The sequence below is a fragment of the Megascapheus bottae genome, chromosome 2 (assembly GCF_031878675.1).
Source record: "Megascapheus bottae isolate mThoBot1 chromosome 2, mThoBot2.hap1, whole genome shotgun sequence".
Classification (NCBI taxonomy): domain Eukaryota; kingdom Metazoa; phylum Chordata; class Mammalia; order Rodentia; family Geomyidae; genus Megascapheus; species Megascapheus bottae.
In genome coordinates this window covers 71,026,540-71,052,424 of record NC_143510.1, presented here as the reverse complement: position 1 = coordinate 71,052,424, position 25,885 = coordinate 71,026,540, and the positions used below count along the sequence as shown (strand labels likewise).

The window sequence follows — 25,885 nt, the reverse complement described above, 5'->3', positions numbered from 1 at the left end:
AGCCTCAGCACCACTTCTGGCTTTTTTTTTCTATGCATGTGGTACTGAGGAATCGAACCCAGGTCTTCATGCATGATAGACAAGCACTCTACCACTAGGCCAAACTCCCAGCCCCATATTGTGAATCTTATCTCCTCAATGAAATTAATGTTCATCTGTATCTCTAACACAATTCTTTTGATATTAAGGTCTTTACATTCTCTCTTTTATGGCTGGAGTTCATGATCAATGATCACTTTTTCCTCTTGAGTTCCCACCTCATGCCAGCTCCAAAAGATGTAGCAACTTTTTTACAAATGAAAATTCTTTTCCTATGCAAGACAAATTTCCAGGTTTAGTTGCAGTTGCATTTGTAATAACTGATAAAATAAGTGCACTATGAAAATGATACATGTTAGTCAAGAAGGAAAGTAGTACTAAAGTATATTCTCACTTTTTTTTTTCTGGTCCTGGGGCTTGAAATCAGTGCTGGTATACTGTCCCTGAGCTGCTTTTGCTCAAAGCTAGTACTCTACTACTTGAGTCACATTACGTCTGGCTTTTTCTGTTTTTGTAGTACTGAGGATTTAAACTCAGGGCTTCCTGCATGCCAGACAAGTGCTACTAAACTATATTTTCCAGCCCACAGTCACATATTTTCTTCCCACCCCCCCCTCTCTCTCTCACTTTTTTTTGTCCGTCATGGGGCTTGAATGCTGGGCTGGGGTGCTGTCCTTGAGTCCTTCAGCTGAAGGCCCGTGCTCTATTACTTGAGCCACAGAACCACTGTGGCTGGTTTCTTCTGCTGATTAATTGGAGATGAGTCTCACAGACTTTAGTGCCCAGGCTTGCTTTGAACTATTATCCTTAGATCTCAGTTTCCTGAGTAGGTCGGCTTACAGGTGTGAGCCCCCAGCATCTGGCACAGTTTTGATTAGTAATTAACAAAGAATACATTAAGTACTGGGATTTGTCTGAGATCAAAGCATACTTTGATAAGAAAGAGGATCTTAGCTAAAAGAAAAAATATGAAATTCATATATACTTTATAATTTTTATAGTCTGGGAATTATCAACATCTGGAAGATGTTTAAGCTCTGTAGAGTCTACATTTGGTGGCTCACACCTGTAATTCCAGCTGCTCAGGAGGTAAAGAACAAGAGTAGGATCAAGACAATATGAGGCAAAAATCTTAGGGAAAATCTCTTTCAACAAAAATGTTGGAAATGTTGGCCTATCTGCCATCCTAGTTATGGGGGATGTAAACGGAAGGGTCTCAGTCCAAGCTATTTCTGGACCTGCGACTTGAGAATTAACTGAAACCAAAAGGACTGTATTTGTGGCTGGAGTGTTAGAGTACCTGCTTATCTGGTACATGGTCCCAGTTCAAACTCTAATACTGCAAAAAAAAAAATCAAGCAAAACTCCTATAGAAAAGGTTCTATCATGAAAACAAGGTAGAAAGGATGATTCAGTATGCTTAGCACTTTTCATGCTTATCACCTTTCAATTTATTTTACAGGTGTATACAGAATTTTAGGATAAGACCCAGGAGTTTTAAGAATTTATCACCTTGAATCAAGGATTTATCTGATATCCTCTCTCAGTCTTTATATCTAGCAATTTTGTTTTTAAAGAAGCTTGAGTTTAAGAAGACTATCTTCCATACTTTCCAATGCCTAAGAATAGCAAGGTGGTGAAAAGAGAATTGAACAATGAAATTACCGAGTCTGTCAAAGACCTCCTTTCTAATGAAGACTCAGCTGATGAAGCTTTTAAGAAGAGTGAACTAATTGTTGATGTCCAAGAAGAGAAAGATACAGATATTGAAGAAGAATCTGAAGTGGAAGATGAAAGACCAGCTTGGAACAGTAAACTACAATACATCCTGGCACAAGTTGGATTTTCAGTAGGTTTAGGAAATGTGTGGAGGTTCCCTTACCTGTGTCAGAAGAATGGCGGTGGTAAGTTTTTGTTTGTTTGTTTTTAAGATAATGAATTGTTATAGTAGTCAAATTGTTCTTAGCTGTTTCAAATAGCTCCTATTGTCGCTGTAAGTCTCATTTTTTGAAATATACTGAAGGCTAGAAAACTCACTTGTGGGAAGCTAGCCCAGCTCTTGTTTTCAAATTATGTTTCCATAGAGCAGATTGGCATGCTGAGAAAATACTCAGTAACTGCTTAAGGGCAACATATTCCCCAGTTCTTTTCCTGAATGTTCTCAATATCTCTGGTTTTGTGATTGGGACTTGTCTAACAAATGTTACCTACTGCATGCCTAAAACACCTAGATCTTCCAAGACAATACTGAAGGAAGACAGACAGAAATGTCTTCCTGTTTTTATCTTTCAGTTGTCATGCCTCCCTTTTCATAGAAAAAAAAAACTACATGGAGCTTAAAATGATTATGAATTGTAAATGCTGCCCACAACTTTCAGAATCCAGGAGACTTACTGTAACCAGATAATGCAATATTATTCCTTCTTTGTCCCGAGCGCTTTTATGTCTTTGGTTTTTAGATTTCCAATATTCTGAGGAAATGTCAGCTTCAATTGAGACTGAAAATATGAGATTTAAATTTTTTGAACAATTTTGGACAATTTATCACGCTGGAGTTTGGCCTAGTGGTAGATTGCTTGTCTACCATGCATGAATACCAGGGTTCCATTCCTTGGTAACACATACATAAAAAAGCCGGAAGTGGTGCCGTGGCTCAGGTGGTAGAGCACTAGTCTTGAGGAAAGCCCAAGGACAGCGCTCAGGCCTTGAGTTCAGTCTTCAGGATTGGCAATTTTTTTTTTAAATTTTTATTTATTTTTTATTTTTGTGGTTCATGGGGCTTGAACTCTGCCTAGGCATTGTCCCGGAGCTCTTCAGCTCCAGGCTACCACCCTACCCTTGAGCCAAGCCCCACTTCCCATTTTCTAGAAGTTAATTAGAGATAAGAGTCTCAGGTCCTTCTGTGCCCAAGCTGGCTTTGACCTTGAGCCTCAGATCTCAGCCTCCTGAGTAGCTAGGATTAGATGCGTGAGCGCCGCACGCGGAAAGGAAATTTTTTTTAGATAGTGCCCAGGCCCAGAAAGTCACATGTCCAATGCAAAAAAAGTTAAAGTAAATAAAATAAATGTTTTGAACAAAGGTAATTGCATCATAGATGCCTTAGCTATTTGTACTTGTGTGTATAATTATAAAGTCTTCAGCAAAGTTGTCTTAAAACTCTAGGTAATAAATTGTTTATGTATGATAACAAATCAATAGTATATGGGAATCAACATGAAGCAGTTGTGTATATAGCACAGTGACACAACTATTTGCTTATATTATACAAATCTTTAGATTCTATCCCTAGAACCAGAAAAGCATCAATTGATTTAAAAATAATATTTGTATTGAACTTTGATTACCTAGGTACATTCAGTCTATTCAAGTAGGTATGAATAAAAGCCATAAACTCTGTAATTATCAAGCATTGAATCACACAATGACCGTCGTTTGATATTTGATTCCTGTTTGGATAGCTCTATGGACTGGACGTCGGGTTGCTCAGTTGATATCTCCATAGCAAGAGCAGATCAGGGGAAATAGAGTTCTAGATAAACCCTGGCTGGAATTCCACAAGACTCCACGAGATCTAATACTTATGTTGGATGTGATTCACACCTATTCTCCCAGCTCCAGGGGAAACACCATGGTTGGACATGATGATGTGTGCCTGCCATCCCTAATGACAGTGGGAAACACAAATAGAAGGATTGTGGCCCATGCCAAATCCAGCATAAAGTGAGACCCTACTTACAAAATAATGAACATGAAAGTGGCTGGAGGCACAGTTAAAGTAGTAAAGTGCCTGTCCAGCAAGGGGAATGCCCTAATAACTACACTTAGTATTAACAAAAATATGATCTTATTTTTCATGTAAGTACAACCTAGGAGTCTTGTATCCAATTGAATAATTTAACCATTCATGGGTAATCCATATGTATATAACCATTCATATGTAATTTTTAGCTACTAAGCAGTAAAAACTTATAATGAGCAAATATGTTTAAGACATTTTAACTAATTCATCAAATAAAGAAATAAAATTTGAAGAAGTAGACAAATTATTAATCTTTCAGAAAGGTAAGAATTAATATCTGAAGTCAATAATATATTCTGTAACAATTCATCACACATGAATAACTACTCAGGTCAGCTGTTGGCAACTAGGAATTATTCAGCATTATTATTTCTCATAGTAGTGAATTCTGGTTTGAAACTATTCACCTTACTATTTGCTATGAAAAAAGAGTGTCCTAGCTGTAAAATCAAGTTGGATTTCATTTACTGAAGTATCTGCTTTAGTGGAGTGCTCTGAAAATTTTTATATTTAGTAATTGGCTGTTAACTAATGTATATATATATAATATATATGATATAATATATATGTACTTCTTATTGCTTCCCTTTTTGAAAGTACAAATACCACAGAGGAGTATTACATGTATTATAAAATGCTAGTGGATTTTATCATTTTAATATGCTGTTTTAAGAAAGTTAATGGCTTCACAGCATAGCACTAAATTTTCTGTGTAAAGTATATCTTTCAGATATTTACCCAAATGTTTATCCTTTTCAGTTATCATTTAAAGTACTTTTTGAAAATAAAAAGTAGTGAGTCCAATGGCATAAATCATCTAAAGATACTAAAATTTAAAAATTTTTGTAATTTCTATAGAACAAGATAACAAAGTCAAATTTTCTTTTTATAAGTGAACTTGATCCCTTGAAGTCTGACTCCATCCACATGTCTAGCCATGTGAACTTTTCCAAAATACTTAGCTTTTTCTGACTTAGTTTCTACTCTTGCAATGGGATAGTAATAAGTGTACTTAACTCTATGTTTGTAATGACTTTTTATTGAAAAATACAATGTTCTTTTTATGCAATGTTTTTAAGGTACCTGGAAAATATTGGACATTCTAATAGTAAATATTATATTCTTTATAAGTTTTTTTTAAACATGGGGGCTAATATCAGAATCATTCGAATTACAAGATTCTCCATAAGTAATCCAATTGCATAATTTTCTGTTTGTCTCTCTTTGTAGTCATTTCATTCTTATAAATTCACTCACAATCTGCTATGATTCAGACATTAAAATTCATTTTGTTATTTGGGTAAAAGTATTATGGTCAGTAATCCCTAAATATTTTAGAATTGGAATTTTTATCATTAGATGTTATAAGCTCAAACCCTCAGGCTTTCAATTACAACTCTACTTTTAATAAGTGAAAAAGTCTTGGGTGTGGGAAGGGAAAGGAGACAAAAACATGTGAAGGGTTATCAAAGTTCGAGAAGTAATACACCCATTACCTAACAAATGTCAGGTATATATTACCCTCTGTATACATTACCCCAACAATAAAATACAATAAAAAAAACTCTGAAAGGCTGAAAATAACTTAGAGAAAAGTAAAGATTATGTACCGAATCTATATTAGAGGACATTCACATATATTTTATTATATTTTATATATAATCATATATAATATATAGTCATACTATATATGATTTTATATATATGATTGGATAGATTAAAAGAAATTTATTACTATTTACTTATTCAACTGAACAACCACCAGAAAAATTTGAATAGCTACTAGCCTCTGTTAATACCATTAAGTATTTTTTTTGCCAGTCCTGATGCTTGAACTCAGGGCCTAAGCACAATTTTTGGGCTTTATCAGGGGTAGAACTCTACCACTGGAGCCACAGCACCACTTCTGGCTTTTTCTATGCATATGGTGCCAAAGAATTGAACCCAGGGCTTCCTGAATGCTAGGCAAGCACTCTACCACTAGGCCATACTCCCAGCCACTAAATATTTTTAAAATATGGGAAATAAGTTCATAAAAATTAGAACAAGTATCATCTATTGCGCCACAACAATGTTTTGTAGCTAGCTTAGAAATTTGAAACTAAGCTAGCTTAGTTTGAAATTATTTAAAAGCAATCTGCAAAGTCTTCTCAGTGTTGATATAGGTACAAATTCCAACTTTTCATATTCATATTCAACTTTTATATATAGTCAATGTAGCTAGTATTAAAACATTATCTAACTAATACATTTAAAAATAAATACCTACATGTCTTAATTTATGATTTTTGCAAAAAAATCTTTAAGTATTGAAACTTTACAATAAGGGAGCTAGATGTGCATTTCTGTAATCAATACTAAATGTTTCTTTTTCTCAATCATTCTTTCCCTCCTCTATTGGATCCCAATAGTGGATGCTTGGTTTCTGAAATGTACTCTGTATGTAGTATATACAAGAAAAAAGGATCCTTCACTTTATGGATTTTTTTAATCTTTAAAATTTTAAAATAGTTATTAGAAAGGTGATGCACAGAGGAGCACATTTATGTAAGTCAGGTAAAGTTTTTTTTAATCTTTCAAAGTACACATTTAACTCTGCTATGATGGCATTATTATATTTAGAGTACAAGCATTTTTAATACTATCAAACTTTATTCATTTTACTTGGAATTTCTTAAGCTAGGCAAGTTTGGGTACCGCTATGTAACTTTGTACATTGTAGAAAGGAGATTATTTGGTATTTACAATTCATGGAAGAATAAACTATTTGTAATGGGGAATAATCATGAGAAGGGTATCAATGTGTGAGAAGTAATGCACCCACGTACTATCTGTCAAATGACATTACAATAAAATTTTAAAAATCTACTTGTTTCATCCACTTCCCTGCGAATGCCATTATTTTATCTTGTCAGTTGGCTATGTAGGATTCCATTGTATATATATACCACATTTTCTGTATCCATTCATCTGCAGTAGGGAACCTGGACTGTTTCCATCACCTGGCTATTGTGAATAGTGCAGAGATAAACATAGCTGAGCAAGTGTCCTTATCATATCTTGGGTTATGATGCTCAGGGTAGATGCCCAGAAGTGGTATGGCGGGATCATAGGGAAGGTCAATTTTTAGTTTTTTAAGAAACCTCCACACTGCTTTCCAGAGTGTCTGAACCAGTTTACAACCCCACCAACAGTGCAGCAGGGTTCCTTTTTCTCCACAACCTCACCAGCAACTGTCATTGTCTGAGTTCAAAATCTTGGCCATTCTTATTGGGGTAAGGTGGTATCTTAGGGTTGTTTTTATATTTCCCTTTATGACCATGGATGATGAACATTTTCTCATTTGCTTTTCTGCCATTTTAATCTCTTCTTCTGATAAGTCGCTCTGTAGTTCCCTTGCCCATTTAGTGAATGGTTTGTTGGGTTTGGGGGGATTAGTTTCTTGAGTTCCCTGTAGATACTGGTTATTAAGCATTTGTCAGATGCATTATTGGTAAATATCTTTTCCCAGTTGGTTGGCTGTGTCTCTACTTTTGCGACTTTGCTTTTATCTGTGCAGAAACTTTTTACTTTTATGTGATCCCATTTATCAAGTCTCTCTCCAATCTGTTGTGACCCTGGAATTCTGTTCAGGAATCTTTTGCCTGTGCTTATGAGTTGTTGAGTGAGACAAGTCAATACCAAAGGAACAAAAGGTGCATGGTATCCTTAATATGTGACAAATAGATCCAAACAGTACAAGAGAGAGGACTAAATATTTGCATACCCAATGCTATGGACATGGTATTGGAAATATAAAAATAACTACATAGACATAAAAACCTATGACTCTATAGACACAATGTTTTATTCCATAAATTAATATGTATCTATGATATACAAAACCTTAGCCTAATTTTGATTATGTTCTAAAAACTAAGTGCCAGTGACTATATATAGAGATTCCCTTCTTGAACATTTGTCAAACATGTCATTTGAAATATGAGGTAAAAATCAATATTAATAAATTCTTTAATAAAAAACCCTAATACATAAAAAACTACTTGTAAAAAAGCTATTTCACCTTTCCAATAAAATTAAATTGAAACTATCTATTACCCTTTTATCACCTTTTTTCTTCCCATACATTTTTTTTTGTAATGAATAGAAGGGTTACATTATATTCACCAGATAGAAGGTGCATTACTTCACAAACATTGATACCTTTTCTCATGTCTTGGTCCCCATTTCCCTCCCCCGACCCACAACCCTCATCCTGTTTTTCCCCCTTTCCCTATTCTATTTCAAATAACCAAATAAGCATATATACAATATATCAGTTAACAAGGTGAAATACTGTAACAATATGAGATAACCAAGGGACAGCAGAAGAGATGAGAGATAGCAGTACATTCAGGACAACAATCACTCATTATATGGCTTTTTTTTTTCTAGATCCTGGAGGTCCTTTTATTTAGCATCATACTGAATGGCCTTTTAAAATCAGAAACACTTTGTTCAAATTCAGGTTTCAAAATCTTAAATGTTGAAAATAATAAAATGATAGTTTCTTCAGTTCTAGCAATATAAAAATTCACATGTCATCTTTTATGACACAGCCAGCATTACTGGGTACTCTACCACTATTGAAAACTTAATCCACTTTGTGTTTTTGTCTTTATAGGTGCCTACCTTTTACCCTATTTAATACTACTTCTGGTAATTGGCATTCCTCTTTTTTTCCTGGAACTTTCTGTGGGTCAAAGAATCCGGCGAGGTAGCATTGGCGTGTGGAATTACATAAGCCCTAAACTGGGTGGGATTGGATTTGCTAGTTGTGTGGTAAGTTTCCTGCTATGTTATGTGCTACAGTCATTACTGGATGTAAAATGACATAATTCACATATAAATGAGACCTCTTATTGTGTGTTTGTACAGAGTTCTTTAATCATATTTTAAAACTGGAGGCCTGAGAATGTGGCTTAGTAGTAGATGCTTGCCCAGCATGACTGAAGCCATGGGTTCAATTCCTTAGTACCACATAAACAGAAAAAGCCAGAAGTCATGCTGTGGCTCAAATGGTAGAGTGCTAGTATTGTTCAAAAGAAGTTCATTAACAATGCCCAGGACGAGTTCAAGCCTAGGACTGATAAAAACAAAACACTACTGGAATGCACATGAATTAGAGAATCAGGCAGTAAACATTGATATAGATCAGTTTATTAATGGTAGTATAGATCAGTAAATATTGATATAGATCAGTTTTATTAATGGTAGTTTGTGGCTTATAAAGAGACATGAATTTTAAGAACTAATAATGTATTTCATCAAGAAAATAGAATAGCTGTTTCTGAAATGTTAGCCAGCAATTTCTCTCATCTTAACTGAAGAAGCAGAGCTTTTTGCAGTTGTGTTTTTCTTTTGCAGGTATGCTATTTTGTGGCCCTCTACTACAATGTCATCATTGGCTGGACTCTGTTTTACTTTTCTCAGTCTTTTCAGCAACCCCTTCCTTGGGATCAGTGTCCACTGGTGAAGAATGGATCGCACACTTGTAAGTATACTTTCCTTGTTTTTAGTTAAAAGATCGTGAATTTGGTAAAGATTATGATTTGCTTTTGAATAATGTCAAACAAAAATGACTTGGTTTCAGCCTCAGAGAAGACTTAATAACACACTTTCATGGACTTTCTGAGTCTGATAGTTTTAATAGTATTTACAGATTAATTTAATGTGAACACAATACTAAGGTGAAATACTTACAAGTCTTGAGTTGTAAATTCTGACAAACTTTCATTTTGTATGGCATTATTTGATGCAGTATCTTTTGTGTGTGGGGCGGGGGGGAGGTTCATGGGGCTTGAACTCTGCCTGGGTGCTGCACCTGAGCTCTTCAGCTTAATGTTACCACCCTACCCTTGAGCCAAGCCCCACTTCCTGTTTTCTAGAGGTTAATTGGAGATAAGAGTCTCAGGTCCTTTTGTGCCTGGGCTGGGTTTCCACCTTGATCCTCAGATCTCAGCCTCCTGAGTAGCTAGGATTACAGGTGTGAGCTACTGCACCACCTGGCAATGCAGTGAATATTAAAACCTTACAAAAGGAATTCAGGTGTTGTGAGCTCATGTCTGCCTTCCATACTACTCTTGGAGGCGAGATCTGGAGGAAAATTATTTGAAGTCAACTTAGGCAGAGAGGTCTGTAAGGACCCATGTCCAAAAAATATGATCAACAAAAAGCTGGGCTGGGGGCATGGCTCATGTGGTAGAGTTGTAGTTGAGCAAGCAAGCTGCAGGGCCCCTTGTGGCACCAAACTCAAACTATAGTACCCATAAATTATAAACCCAATTCTACAAGAGAAGGAAACAAATGATTAAAATCATTGCCTTTACACTTTTGGTTCTATTCTTTTGTAGTTTATTCATCCTTTTTTTTTTTTTTTTTAAATCACATATTAGGGCTGGGAGTTTGGCCTAGTGGTAGAGTGCTTGCCTAGCATGCACGAAGACCCAGGTTCTATTCCTCGGTACTACACACACACACACAAAAAAGCCGGAAGTAGTGCTGAAGTAGAGCTCTAGCCTTGAGGAAGTCCAAGGACAGTCCTCAGTCCCTGAGCTCAAGCCCAGGTCTAGCAAAAAAAAAAAAAAATTGCATATTTAAGGTGGTGGAAGAGGTGGTGAACCTGATTTGTTATAATCACTTTACTAAGTATCTCACAGGTTCTTCTTTCAGGAATTGGTAATAAGGAATATCAAATTGAATATGATTTCACACAGTTTTTTCCCAGCTCAATTTGTAAAATCTTTTATTGTAAATTTAAATACTACACCTGCTCAACAGGTAGTGTTTTCTGGAAAACCTTAAGCATGGATGTCCAGACTTACTAGAAAATATTGTATCGTGGTTCCTTGCAATTCATGTTACTATGTATTGCCTTTCTTTCCACAGTTATAGAGCCAGAGTGTGAAAAAAGCTCTGCAACCACCTACTACTGGTACCGGGAAGCTCTGAACATTTCCAATTCTATATCTGAAAGTGGAGGCTTAAACTGGAAGATGGCTGCGTGCTTGCTGGTAGCTTGGACGCTGGTTTGCTTAGCTATGATCAAAGGCATCCAGTCTTCTGGAAAAGTTAGTATATCAGAACCCCTCCCTAGCCTGCAAAGCACCTTTCTGGGTACCGCAGATACTCAAGCTGTTAAAAAATACTCTGTTGTGATAGCACATACAGATCTTCATTCTTAGATAGCTAATGATGTCAATGAATGATGCTTTCAAAATGTTTTATTGCTGGGTACCCAGGGCTCATGCCTGTCATCGTTGCTTCTTAGGAGGCTGTGATCTAATGACTGGGGTGCAAAATGAGCCCAGTCAGGAAAGTGTGCCAGATACTTATCTCTGATTAATCTGTAAGAAGTCAGAAGTGGAGCCATGACAGGAATGGTAGAGTGCTTAGACTGGAGCAAAAAATGCAAGGACAGTGCCAATGCTGTGCTAGGAGTTTAAGCCCAGTCCTGGCACACACATACACACACACACACACACACACACACACACACACACACACACAAATATTAATAAGTTAGTCCTGTTGTAAAATTAGATTTATATTCCAGTAGAGGGTACTGAAAATAAGTGGATACAGAAATAAGGTCAGAAACAATGTGTGCTGTCAGAAAAAAAGAAAATAAAGCAGAATTTCATTTATTTCTGCCTTAAATAATACTTTCTAAAAATATTAAATACACTACCAGGAACTGACACTACCCAAGCACACTATATTGCGGTATATATACATAATAGTATATTGTACCAACATTGAGCAGAATGCAACCATGCCATTTAAAACTAGATAGGTGGAACTGTTAAGGACAATCAACTAATCACAAAAAGAGATATTCTCATTCATATGGAGAAGCTAAAAGGTGATCTCCAAACAGAAGAAAGTAGATTCCTGGTCACTAGAAAATCAGAGCAGCAAAGAGGAGACCAGAAAGAGGTTAAGAAACAGATACCAACCTATAGACAAGACACATGAGTTCTAGTGTTCTTCTGCACAGGGGTGACTGTAGTTTCTGACAATTTGTCGTATCTCTCAAGTAAAAGACAGAAGAACCCAAAAGTCTCCTGAAAATGCCATATACATATATTTTGAGTATGAACTATAATACTCAAAACCATAAACATGTACAATATTATCACAAGTAAGCATAAAGTTCTATTATTTTCCCCCTCATATTCCTATGTTTTTCTTAAATGAGATCTAGTCAAGAATTAATTTTTTGGGGCTAGGAGTTTGGCCTGGTGGTAGAGTGCTTGCCCAGGATGCATGAAAACCTGGGTTCAATTCCCCAGGACCACATACATAGAAAAGGCCAGAAATGGTGCTGTGGCTCAAGTGGTAGAGTTCTAGCCTTAAGAAAGCCTAAGGACAGTGGTCAGGTCCTGAGTTCAAGCCCCAGAACTGGAAAAAAAAGGAATAAATTCTTAGTCAGAAGCTGGTGGCTTATGCCTGTAATTCAAGTTACTGAGGAAGATGAGGTCTGAGGGTTGTGGTTTGAAGCCAGCCCTGGGAAGAAAGTCAGTCAGAATCTTATCTCTAGTATACTACTCAGAAAATACGAGGAAGTGGCTTTGGAAGTGGTAAAGTGCTAGCCTGCAGCACAAATGGGCTCAGGTACAACACCCATTCGCTGAGTTCAAGCCAAAGGACCAGGAAAAAACAAACAAATTAATACAAAATAATAAACAATCAATAAATAGGTAAATGATTTTGAAAGTTTAATTACTATTGTTATTAAAAATAGTGTAAAGTGGAGACTGCCAATGTATTACAGCTAAACATCTTTTTAACCATGTAAATAGCTGTTTATGTACCTAATAATTTTACTTTTCTTTTTTCAGATCATGTATTTTAGTTCTCTTTTCCCATATGGGGTTCTGATTTGCTTCCTAATCAGAGCACTACTTTTAAATGGATCAATTGATGGCATTCGACACATGTTCACTCCAAAGGTATATACCATGGTTTTTCTTAAGGAGTAGGATTAAAAATTCCAAGGTTTAATTTGTACAGTGTTCTCTTAGATATGTTTATGAGGTATTGTTTTAACGAATACACATTCAACTTTAAATTATAGTTATGTCAATCAGCTAGATTAAACCAGAGATTTTATACCGTTAGAATTAAATCCAATGACCAACTTTGATTCTAGAGTTAATCTCTCTGAATTTATACTTGAAAAAACCCTCATTTGTAATATGTTTATTTCTGGTTTCTAAACTAGCACATTTTATACATTTCTGAATATTTTAGAAATTTTTCTCAGTGGTTTAATAACCTTTGTTTCTGTGGATTTCTTTGTAACATTGAGAATACTAGATTCCTACTAGAAAAATTAAATGGGCACAAGATTTATTTAATGATCTGAAAAGATATCATGTGCTTTCAAGTCTATAGATTTGTATATGATGCTAGTGCTATCTTATAAGAACTGTGTTTTCTGTGATGAGATGTTCTGTATATTTTGGAACAACAATTATAATGATCACTTTGGGAACTTGTATACTTAAATAAAAACACACATTTCAGGAAAATTCTCACTAGGTGTCGAAGAGAGCCTAAGTTTTATGTTGTCATTCACCAATGATAGCTGAATTCATTGCTGGACACCTTAAACCTGGTTAATCAAAACTTGTGAATTTAGTCTTCCTTTGTTATTTGGATTTATCAGGTAACAAAGAATAGCTTTTGGGGAATACATATGTTCATTCTTGACCAAAGCAAATTGGTTTATTAGTAGCACTTTGATTTAACCTTAAGAAAAGTTCAGGATTTAGACAGAAGAAATTTGGAACATCTTGAAAGTGGGGAATTTGCTTAAAGAACAATGTAATGTATGGGAATATTACAATAAAACCTCAACATATTGCAGGTAGATATTAACATAATAATAAGTAGAAAAATAAAATAATGAAATTGGAAAGTGTCTGAGAGATAGATGAATGTGTAGCTAGTGTGCTGTGAGTAGGACAGAAGGGAATATTGTTTGTAGAATTCTTTGCCACTTTTGGGGATGATTTCATGAGAGGCAAAAGTATTTGTGACTTGTGTATGTCTGGTTCTGTACTATGAAAAATACTGACTATGGTGTCTGGTTTATTTTGTTTCATTCAAAAAGTCCTGCTTAACATTTAAGAGTTAGTGCAACTTCTCCTAAGTAAAAAGACTAGATTTATGCATTTTAGCGACAATGTAATTAAAATCTTGAAATGGATCACCTTTTATAAATAAAAGTATTGATTATACCGAAACAAAAGTATTTTCTGAGATCAAGACAACCCAATTCTTTGAAAATTTCTGGGACATAAGAATTTCTTTAGTTGGCTACATTTAGTGATACATTTCTATTTATATGGCCTTAGTATTTAAAACTTGATTATTTAAAAAAAAACCCTATAGTAAGCATGACTGTTAAATTTTTTCTTTAGCTTCTTTTCATTGGCTATTTTTGGATAATCATAGTGTCTCTCTAGGCTGCAATAAATATAAAACTTATGATAATCAGAGTTATTTTTATGTACATTAACACAGAAGAATGCAAAATACACTACAACAGTCAAAGCATCCAGTTCAGAAAGGGAAAGCTGAGTCTATGGTATATGTATTTCCTGCCACCTAGTGGTGGAAATGAAGATGAACAATTCAGTGTACTGTTTTCAGTAATCAGACCTGTGAGGAAGAAATAGATGAAAGGCCAAGAACAATAAATATAATCTTATATTTTTGAGAAGGGGTGCACTGTTCCTGGAGGTACTACAATACCAGGTCGATACGTGGAGCAGCCGGAGCAAGCCCCTATTCCGAATTCTAGTTCCAAAAATCCATCTAATATATTGTCATTGGATAGAGGACATACCAGATATTAAGCTGATAAGAACAGATACTACACTTGATCTTAGCCGAAAGGCCGAGAAGCGGTAATGTAATCATATTTTATAAATTTAAAAAATTACAACTAAATAAATTCACTGAATCAACAAATCTTTTTTTTTTTTTTTTTTTTTTTTTGAAGGGGGGTCATGAGGCTTGAACTCGGCCTGGACGCGGTCCCTAAGCTATTCAGCTACAGGCTACCACATTACCCTTGAGCCATGCCCCACTTCCCGTGTTCTAGAGGTTAACTGGAGATAAGAGTCTCAGGTCCTTTTGTCCCTGGGCTGGGTTTGCACCTTGATCCTCAGATCTCAGCTTCCTGAGTAGCTAGGATTACCATGCCTGGCGAATCAACAAATCTTTATGCAAGAACTTTTAGGCTAATGTTCATGTGTTATTTTTACCCCAGAAAATCTGTTGGTCTTTTTGTTTGTTTGGTTGTTTCTGCTACTTTCAAGAAATTCAAATAATAATTACTGTCAACTTCATGGGCAGTTTTGACTATTTTTAAAAGAATTGTGATTGTAAAGTTAGAGAGAGTTATAGTTAAGTATGTTAGGTAAAGAATACATTTCTTTTTGGACAATCACGCTTTCCCTCACTCTATTCAAGTTTTTCTACTCCCATGCCCACCTCCAATTTATATAGTTTGTTTTCAACACTTTCTAGTGAGTATCACTGCTGCATCTGTTCACCTTGTTGTAACTATTAATAAAGGGATGATCAGAATGTCTGCCATGATAGTTCATGTGTGTTATAATTCATTTAGCAGTGAGTTTAGAATAGGCACGGTGGTAATTGAGACAATTCCTGTTGTTCACATCTTTCTGTAGAAAGAAGTGAAACCTCTCCCTAAGTTTCCCTACTATTGAATTTCTTATTTACTTTTAATTGATTTCAAAAGTACTTGATTGAGCCTGGGAGTGTGGCCTAATGGTAGAGTGCTTATCTAGCATGCAGGAAACCTTGGGTTTGATTCCTCCATACAACATACACAGAAAAAGCCAGAAGTGGTGCTGTGGTTCAAGTGTTAAAGCTCTAGCTTTGAGAAAGCTCAAGGGCAGTGACCAGGCCCTGAGTTCAAGCCCCACGACTGGCAAAAATTGTACTTGATTACCTGGCTTGGGGATTTCTTTACATATTAAGAACATTAGGACTACAGGTATGAAAGGCTTATCGTTCATACAGTGGAGTTTCTTCTTTTTCCAAATAAATGATTTTCAGAAAATCTTAAAGTGAGTGAAATAAGGCCTTCATGTATATGCAAAGTACACACAATTCATTTCCACTAAGTTTACAATTGCCAGTCATGTTGTTATGCCTGATGCTTTTCTGAAAATGTTATTTCTATTTACATAGCTGGTTAGCCCCCAGATTTTTAAAAAGTTTTGGGTATATAACATTATTCTAATTGTTTGAAACCATAGAACCTATTGCATCTAAATGTATCCTAAGTATTATATTGTAGCTGATACTTACTCTGCTTAATCCTCAACAGCTTGAAATAATGTTGGAGCCCAAGGTCTGGAGAGAAGCAGCTACCCAGGTCTTTTTCGCCTTGGGGCTGGGATTTGGTGGTGTCATTGCTTTTTCAAGCTACAACAAGAGAGACAACAACTGCCATTTTGATGCTGTCCTGGTGTCTTTCATCAACTTTTTCACTTCTGTCCTGGCAACCTTGGTGGTGTTTGCAGTTCTGGGTTTCAAAGCGAATGTTGTAAATGAAAGATGTATTGCACTGTATGAATACTTAAATTCTACTGGCTTTTCATGGCAGGGTGGTCAATAGCCAAGCAATCTCAGCACTCATCTGTGTTGTTCTGTTTATCAGAAATTCGGAGATGATTATCAAGTTTGTGAAAATGGGAAATATCAGTCAGGATATCATTCCTCATCACATCAACCTTTCAGCTGTTACACCAGAAGATTATTATTTACTTTATGACATCATTGAGAAAGTGAAGGAAGAAGAGTTTCCTGTACTCCATCTCAACTCTTGTCAAATTGAAGATGAGTTAAATAAAGTTAGTAGGCCATGCTGATTAATGAAATCTCACTCAGTGAAAATATGATGTATTCAACAGACTATATTAAAAATGGTCTTTTTAAATGTCTGGATATTAGGCTGTTTCATAATTCACATTCTTCATCTCACATAACCTATTTTCTTATAACAATTTGCTGAGTTTTAGTTGGTTACATTAATTTAAAATATGAATTCAAATAAGGTGATTTTCATCACAGAATGAAAATCAACCCAATATCTTTTATTAGAATAATATTTACTATAGAATTTGCGTAATGACTTAGTCTTTGTGTACAGTAAACAATTAGACGTATGAATGATCTAAAAGAGCTTTTTGAACAGTTGGTTCAAAAAGATATTTTCTTATCCACTCATACATTTTAATAAGGAATGGGTAACATCCTGGTAAACATCTTGGCTACTACTGTCTTCTTATAAAGGAAAATATATTTGGAAAACAGAAGCCATGTGTAAACTATTTATTTATATCATTCTTATAAAATAGCACAAAATAGTACATGGGATAATTGCATACTGTTTAGAAATGCTGATTGTTTCATCATTTCATTTATTATTTAAATCTTGGTTGTTTAGAACCTGGATTAATAGGATGAAGGTTTATGTCATTAGGTATACTTCCGGTACCCTCTGGTCATTATTTCAGAGATTCTCCACTTCATAATTATTAAGTAAAATCACCATGTACTGTCACTCTGTTTTAATGCTGTGTTTCTGGTGTATTCCAGGCTGTTCAGGGGACTGGTTTAGCGTTCATTGCCTTTACAGAAGCCATGACCCATTTCCCAGCCTCTCCCTTCTGGTCAGTGATGTTTTTCCTCATGCTAATAAATCTAGGGCTTGGAAGCATGTTTGGCACCATTGAAGGAATCATCACCCCTATTGTGGATACTTTCAAAGTGAGGAAGGAAATTTTGACTGGTGAGTTTGTTACGTATTTGAGTTTTCATTGAACTTCTCCCATTTTCTCTCTTTTAGAATCCTAGTTATATTCTAAGTCATACTATATAAGATATTTCCTTTTCATCATTTTAGGTAGATTTGTCTTTTCTGTATTTCTGTGGTAAAATTCATCCATACTTAGAATGGTCACTTCATATCTGTCTCCTGTACTATGGTCTAAAAATATAGAATGACTGTGGTACAGGTTGTGTGGAGTAGAGCAGAGTTGGGGAAAATCCAAGCTCTGCTACTTCCAGACTGAGAATGAAATTACAAATACTTGGATTCCTTGGAGTCATTTCTTTTACTGTGCAAGGTAAAGACAGCAATGCATTGTTTAGCTGGGATATTATAAAAAAAGAAGTAAGGTAATTGGAAGGTATTATAGAGCATGAAAAGAATTTACATAATGTAGGGGCCAGGAGTTTGGCCTAGTGGTTAAAGTGCTTGCCTAGCATGCACGAAGACTCTGGTTCAATTCCTTGGTACCACATACATAGAAAAAAGCCGGAAGTGGTGCTGAGGCTCAAGTGGTAGAACTCTAGCCTTGAGAAAGTCCAAGGACAGTGCTCAGGCCCTGAGCTCAAGCCCAGGTCTGGCAAAAAAAAACAAAAAGAATTTACATAATGTACAGTAGACTTCCGAATGCATGTTCTTTTTCACTTTCTGTACCATATAGCAATATAAGATATCTATATCTATATATCTATATATAACTATATCTCCATAAATGTCTATATCTATCTGTATAACATATATATATATATATAGAGAGAGAGAGAGAGAGAGTTTCTGTATAGTGTAATTCATGCAGCATGAGAAATGGAAGTTGTGTCTTAATATAACTCATATATGGTGTGATTGTTAGAAAAGCTTTATATGATTGAATCTATGAATGCTTGTAATTTCCATTTTGAACTGCCTTTAACTATTTACCTATTCTAGATTTTTGTTTTGTTTTTGAGACACCATCTCCAGCCATTCAAGCCGGTCTTAGATCTGTTAATTCCTTGCCACTGCACTTTGAGTTTGCTGTCTACTTTGGGCTTCATTTCACTATTCTAAAATGTATTTAAGAAATAGAACAAAGTCATCTCTTTTACATTTTTTGGAGGGATTCCAAATTTTCTCTAAATCTCTGTGTTAATAGCAATTATTCTTAGGTTCATGTATTTGTCTCTTATGTGTTAAACACAAAACTGTACTTTGAAACTCTTCATTGTGTTGGTAATCAAATTTCTTGATACCAGAACAAATCATTTCCAAAATAACCTCCTGAGGCAAGATAAAACTTGGAAGTTTAAGAATGAATTCAGCCATATATTATTAACAGTAGGTTTTTTTTTTATCTCCAATTATCTCCACGGGAGCATGGCCTACGGTAGAGTGCTTGCCTAGCATGCACTAAGACTTGGGTTCCATTCCTCAGAATGAAAAAGCTGGAAGTGATGCTGTGGCTCCAGTGGTAGTGTATTCAGGCCCTGAGTTCATGCCACAGGACTGGCAAAAAATATATATGTGTGTGTGTGTGTGTGTGTGTGTGTGTGTGTGTGTAAGTTGGTGCTGAAGCTAGTTTTGACCAGATTTTTCTCAGTTTTTGTTTTAAAGATAATATTTTACATATAAAAACACAGGCTTTAATAGTCTTATTATAAGCCAGATTAATTTCATAATTATTTTTCTAAAATTTCATATGGAGTGAAAACTTTAGGAGCTTGTAGGAATTACAAAATTTGACCTGCGAGTATTTGCTGACTGGAAAAGATTACTTCACTTTAAAAACTAGAATTGAGTTTTGGAAATTTGTAATCTTAACTCGGGCTTGGTAAAATTCCATGGCACAGTCTCTGGGGAAGGATCTGGTGTTTTAAACCCAGGTAACAGACCTCTCTATATGTAATATACATCCTATTGGATAATAGTTGCCTGTAACAATAGCTAAAGTTAAAAATGTTTGAATTTAATAATTTCTTTTATATGAATGCAATAATCAATTTATAATAAAGTTTAAAAGATGACTCATGCCTTAAAGAATTCATCCCGTTCCTTTATTCTTTTTCTCCAGTTATCTGTTGTCTCCTGGCATTTGGTATTGGCCTGATATTTGTGCAGCACTCTGGAAATTACTTTGTGACAATGTTTGATGACTATTCTGCTACACTGCCTCTTCTAATTGTAGTCATTTTGGAGAATATTGCTGTAAGCTTTGTTTATGGTATAGATAAGTAAGTATATTTCTTTAATGTGTTCATTTTCTCATCTTTATTTGGAAAAGCTCAATTAACAATATCCATTTCATTTGAAGGAGGAGAGCAATAAAAAAAGGAAATTATTTACTGTGTCAAACACTTTGCAGGCTCTTATTCAATCAATGACTTTACTAAAAATACTTCCCTAATGAGTGAGCAATTAGGATGATTTACACTGTAATATTATCTGTTCTGAATGTTTGGTTTAATTCCAGCTATCCAACACTTCCAAGATCTAGTGAGTACTGGCTGTGTTCTTAGAATTCAAGTTCTTCTAAGGTATTATCATTGCCTGCTTTTCATAGATAAAAAGCCAAGCTTAGAGAAAAGCCTATTCAAACCTATCTCCTAATTATTTGATAAAACTATGTTATAAAAGGATTGAGTGTGTTATAAAGCCTTTTATAGCAGAATGTTGTGGGGAGATTATATCCTGACCTGATATACATCATTGCTGCACGTGAATGCTGAAGTCCAAAGGAGTTACTACTTGAACTCACTGTATTTTTTCTCCATTGTGGTGCTTGAACTCAGAGTCTGGCTACTGTTCCTGAGCCTCTTTTTGCTGAAGGCTAGTTCTCTACCACATAAGTCACAGTATCATTTCCAGCTTTTATGTGGTTTAATTGGAAATAGGAGTCTCATAGAGACTTGTCTACTTGGGCTGGCTTTGAACTGTGACACTCAGATCCCCACTTCTTGAGAAATTAGGATTCAAGACATGAGCCACTAGCACCTGGCTCTTTATTCTCTAAATAGAGATAAAAGACTATTGTTAACAATATATGGCTGACAACACTATTCTTAAACCTTCAAGTTTAGTATATAGCTACCTGCTTAATTTGAAAAGTACATGTATTCTATGTGAAATAAAGTATCAGACTATTCTCCAAGAACAGAAAAACTTATGCAACACTTTTAAATGTTATCTAAATAAAATGTTACCATAAAGGTGATGTACAGAGGGGTATTATTATTTACATCAAGTAAAGAGTACATTTCTTTTTTGGACAATATCACCCCTTCTCTTGCTCTCTCTTATCCCCTGCTTTTTAAAGATTTTTCATGAAATTATCATGTGGATTGTGTGACAGTGAAGCTTACCTAGTGCCTTGTTGAGTGAAGATAAGTGTCCTCCTTAGGAACATAGAAAAAAGTATAAATATAGCTTGAATTTCACGGCAAAATTAGAGGATCATTTTTACTTTCAAAAGCTGCAAGTCAGGAAAGCTAGAAAACCTATGATTATGAATCACCAGCGGTACAGAAATAGTAGTAATCGAACTGCCTGACATCTAGTAACCTATGCCCTATCCTCCATAAACAGAAAATAGGATATGAAAGACGTCCCATGCCCCAGGTCACCAGGAAAGTGCAAAGTTTAGCGATAATGAGACACAGTTCCACTTCTACTAGAGTGACCAGCATCTAGCATACCAGTAACATAAATATGGCTGAAAGTGTGGGCCAGCAGGTGCCCTCATTGATTGCTGGTGCAAGTGGAAAGCACCACAGCCACTCTACAGAAAGTTTGTCACTTTCTAACAAAACTGAAGATCCTCTTCACTCTGATATTTATTCAAATGAATTGAAAAACGTATGTGCTCATAACGACCTGTGTGCCTGCAATCCTAGCTCTTCAGCGGCTAAGATTTGGACAGTGTAGCTCAAAGCCAGCCAGAAGCAGCACAGTCTGTGAAATTCTTATCTTACCACCAAAATGCCTGGATAGAATGAGTTCAAGCCCCTGGACGAGTGTGCATGCACACACACACACACACACACACACACACACACACACACACACACACACAGCAAATGTTTGTAGGAGCTGTGTTCATGCCAAAAAGTTGAAAGTAACCAAGATGTCCAAGGATATCTGGGTTAAAGGACAATTGATCATTTTTCAGTATGCACATGTAAATGCATACTCCTTAGAGAAGGCAAATTGAATGAAGCCACATCCTGTACTATTACAAATAGATGACATTTTAGACAGGGCAAAACGATGGAGGGGATCAATTTTTGGCAGAGGTGGAATGGAAGAAGGGGTATGTAGTTATATCCTAGAGAATGTTTAGCCACACACACACACACACACACACACACACACACACACACACACACACAAAAACCAAATTCATTTCTAAGAGAAAATCTTATTTCAACAGATGTTATGGAACAATATTATATTGTTAAATAGGATTTTCAAGAAAAGGTAAATCTAGCCAATCTGGCATCACATACATGACTGCAGAGAACCACTAACACTTAAGAGTATAGGAAAAAAATATTCTGTTCTTTTGAAAGAATCTGCCAGAGGAACTAGATTCAGATCTTTAAAGTGTTTGATGGGCAGGGAAAATTCATTATTAGATAGAATATTATGTAATGACTCCAGGTTCTGAGAGTGTTAACATCACACACTTAAAATTTTTGAATTTTATTTAAAGTATACCCCATTGTAATTTATAATTTAAAATATCTAACATAAACCTAATTAGGATATTAGACCAAAGTCTACTTTATGGGAAATAGGGAGATTGGAGGTACTGATGAACAACTATATAGAGATGACCCCAATAAATCTAGACTTTGAAATTGTAAGGGGAAAAAGATGATTAGAAAGAGAAACAGGAGGAATGTAGAATCTGGGTGCTGAGGAGATAGTAGAGAAAAAGGAAATCAGTTTCATTTTCGTTTGGAGCTGTAGGGCAGGACCTGGAAAGGTTTCATCTGTAAAATAGATAGACCAAGGGGTCTTGGAAGGGCTGAGTGACATGTCACTTAATTATAAAATATGGACCCCTTTTTAATACCAGTACTGGTACTTGAACTCAGGGCCTGGTGCTCTAGCTGTTAGTTTTTTCCCATAGGGCAAGCACTCTACCAGTTGAACCAGTCATCCATTTCTCCATTTCTGGCTTGGTGAGTAATTGGAGATAAGATTCTCATGGACATCCTTGCCTAAGCTGGCTTGGAACTTAGATCTCCAGCTCTTAGTCTCCTGAGTAGCTAGGACTACCAGAACCCCGAGTGGACCTTCTTTCTCATAATTTGTAAAAATATGAAAAAGCTCAGAAACAGGGAGCAACAATGAGGGATTGTTGATGTACCACAAACACTGTGCTTATAAAAAGGAAACTGTAGGAAATTAATAATTGAATTAAGATAATTTTCTAGATGAATTTGTAGAATTATTGGTTTCATTGTTAATTTATATATTGTTTATGTCAGCTTTCAATATATATTTGTGATCAGAATAAAATGCCATAAGGTATTTCATGCTCAAGTATCTATCAAACCATTGACAGATGCAATATCCAATTTTAAATTATAGTACATGTGACTTGAGGAATTAATTAGACAATTTATTTTTATTAGGTTTATAGAAGACCTAAAAGATATGCTGGGTTTCGCACCCAGTAGGTATTACTATTACATGTGGAAGTATATTTCTCCTCTAATTCTACTATCATTGCTGGTAGCCAGCATGGTGAATATGGGATTGAGTCCTCCTGGCTATAATGCATGGATTGAAGATAAGGTAAATACAAAATAAGACATTACAGTTTCTAAAAAGTAAAAGATGCTACGCTGGATGGTTTTGACTTCTGTTTCCTTCATAGTAGTTTCTAGTTTGTTATAAATGATGTCACTTTTATCTGGGCTTCTTAAAATTGATGTTTGGTTTCCTCCAAGTTTCATATTTTAATACTTGGTAATAAGCAAACCACCAAATTTCATGGCTGAAGTCATGGTAATTGATTTTCATAATACCTTGTTATGTGAACTTGCAATTCTTTTAGAATTGTTAGAGTTAACTCATGCAGTTTCATTCAGGTTTAAGAACTGCTCTCTCTCTCTCTCTTTCTCTCTCTCTCTCTCTCTCTCTCTCTCTCTCTCTCTCTCTCTCTTTCATTTTGACTTCTTCAAAACATTTTGAATCAAAGCAGCCTCTGAGACACAGAACCATAAATGCTAAGATTTTTTTAATGTAGCCTACTATTGGAATTTGGTGAATGCAATATCCATTGGTTTTTATCAGTCAAAGCAAAACAATTAACAAAGTTGTCCACAGATCTAAGACAAGTGCAGCTTATTTGTGTGTGTGCATAGAAAGCTTCTAAACAATTCTGTTTGTGTTTTGATAGGCATCTGAAGAATTCCTGAGCTATCCACTGTGGGGAATGGTCCTGTGTATCTCCCTGATGGTTTTTGCCATACTTCCCGTCCCTGTTGTCTTCATCGTGCGTTGTTTCAACCTCATGGGTGATAGTTCTGGCAATTTAGCATCTGTGACCTATAAAAGAGGAAGGGTCCTGAAAGAGCCTGTAAACCTAGAGGGGGATGACACAAGCCTCATTCATGGAAAGATACCAAATGAAATTTCCTCTCCACATTTTGGTAAAAATATTTACAGAAAACAGAGTGGATCACCAACTCTGGACACTGCTCCAAATGGACGTTATGGAATAGGCTATCTCATGGCAGATATGCCAGATACGCCGGATATGCCAGAATCTGACTTGTAGCTGGGGGAGATGGGATTAGAAAGTTTTGTTTGGTTGATTTTTTTTTTAATCAATGGACATTGACTTTCGTATCTGAAGCACTGGGCTTCACTTATCAGAGGTCGATCTCAGGTGTTCTAAGGCTTGATCTTAAATCCTGACAAGTCTATGTCAGGCCAACAAGAAGATTCTTTTGGATTCATGGGTTGCCATTAGTTCAGGAAAGATTTCAGACTAAACTTAAAATGACTGAGATCCACACTTGTCAGAATTTTTTTAAAAAAGAACTTTTGGTGTATTTTTAAGTATTTCTCTCTCTCTCTCTCTCTCTCTCTCTCTCTCTCTCTCTCTCTCTCTCTCTCTCTCTCTCTCTCCCTCTCTGTCTCTCTCTCTCTCTATATATATATATATTACCTCAGTTTCTAATGATTTCTAGTTTTAATAATATTGGCAAATTCAAAAATTGTTATACCTTCAATATATAAATTCACCTTCAGGGTAACTCTCCGCATTTATGAAGGACAGTTGTGTAAGTCAAGGCCTCTTCACATTCCCATGAATACTTTATGTAGATAGGCTGTACTTATTTTGATAGCATTGGTACCTTGTTAGGCATTTAGTTGAAGAAAATGGATCAATATTTTCTTATTCAGTAGCTGAATAGTGCAATAGTATTGAAGAACACAAAGGCAGCGATACTGGGATCAAATGTTAGACTTCACTGATGACTGATGAGAAGGATGATTGTATATTTTGTGTAAAATAGATGTGTGGAAATGAGCTAAGAGGGAGTCACTCTAGAATTATGCAGATTTTGCATTCTTCTTATGCCGTGTGCCTACAAAACCTACTTGATATTTATTCTGGTTTCAAAACTACTTATAGTATATTTATACTCTCTACTAACAATGTATATAGATGATTAGTACAGTAAGTACTGATTTGAAAACCTGAAACAAGATGGCATTTTATTGCATAGATTTGTTTTGCTTCTGTTTTAGGCAACTATAAATCCTTTTTTAAGTGATTGCTTAAACTGTATGGCATTACATTTTAATCTACAAATAAACAAAGTTAAAATGATGTTATGTTTTGACTTTCTTTCACTTTTTTAATGAATTGGAAGAATGGGATTATGTTCTCTATGGCACCTGAAACACATCATCTGCCATTTCATTCAGCATTTAGGAATTTCACAATAACTGTCATATTCCAAGGTGGCTTAATAGATTGATAAGTAAAGCTGTGATCACTGTAGAGATAAAGGAATGACAGAGTGCTGTGGTTAATTGGTGTATTATATAGTCTCACAAGCTTGAAAAAAAATTAGGCCTTCTCATACTACCATAGTTCAATGGAATGTTTCACAGTGCTGTCTCTGGGG

General features: G+C 35.6%; 1 protein-coding gene and 1 non-coding gene across 2 annotated transcripts in view; one reads left to right on the top strand and one right to left on the bottom strand.

The window, feature by feature from the left end:
- Window positions 1–25,565, top strand: part of Slc6a15 (solute carrier family 6 member 15) — a 35,772-nt gene extending 10,207 nt beyond the window's left edge. The window contains exons 2-12 of the mRNA XM_090357426.1: window positions 1,502–1,943; window positions 8,502–8,659; window positions 9,245–9,371; window positions 10,766–10,947; window positions 12,721–12,831; window positions 16,251–16,492; window positions 16,584–16,776; window positions 17,525–17,717; window positions 19,804–19,963; window positions 23,372–23,534; window positions 24,142–25,565. Of these exons, the coding sequence (XP_090213552.1) occupies window positions 1,655–1,943; window positions 8,502–8,659; window positions 9,245–9,371; window positions 10,766–10,947; window positions 12,721–12,831; window positions 16,251–16,492; window positions 16,584–16,776; window positions 17,525–17,717; window positions 19,804–19,963; window positions 23,372–23,534; window positions 24,142–24,522 (2,199 nt within the window). The 5' untranslated portion in view covers window positions 1,502–1,654 and the 3' untranslated portion in view covers window positions 24,523–25,565. The remainder of the gene's footprint in view (window positions 1–1,501; window positions 1,944–8,501; window positions 8,660–9,244; window positions 9,372–10,765; window positions 10,948–12,720; window positions 12,832–16,250; window positions 16,493–16,583; window positions 16,777–17,524; window positions 17,718–19,803; window positions 19,964–23,371; window positions 23,535–24,141) is intronic.
- Window positions 14,608–14,798, bottom strand: LOC150067308 (U2 spliceosomal RNA). Its single transcript, XR_016534707.1, has one exon. It is a non-coding gene; the product is annotated as a U2 spliceosomal RNA (small nuclear RNA).
- Window positions 25,566–25,885: the final 320 nt, after the last annotated feature.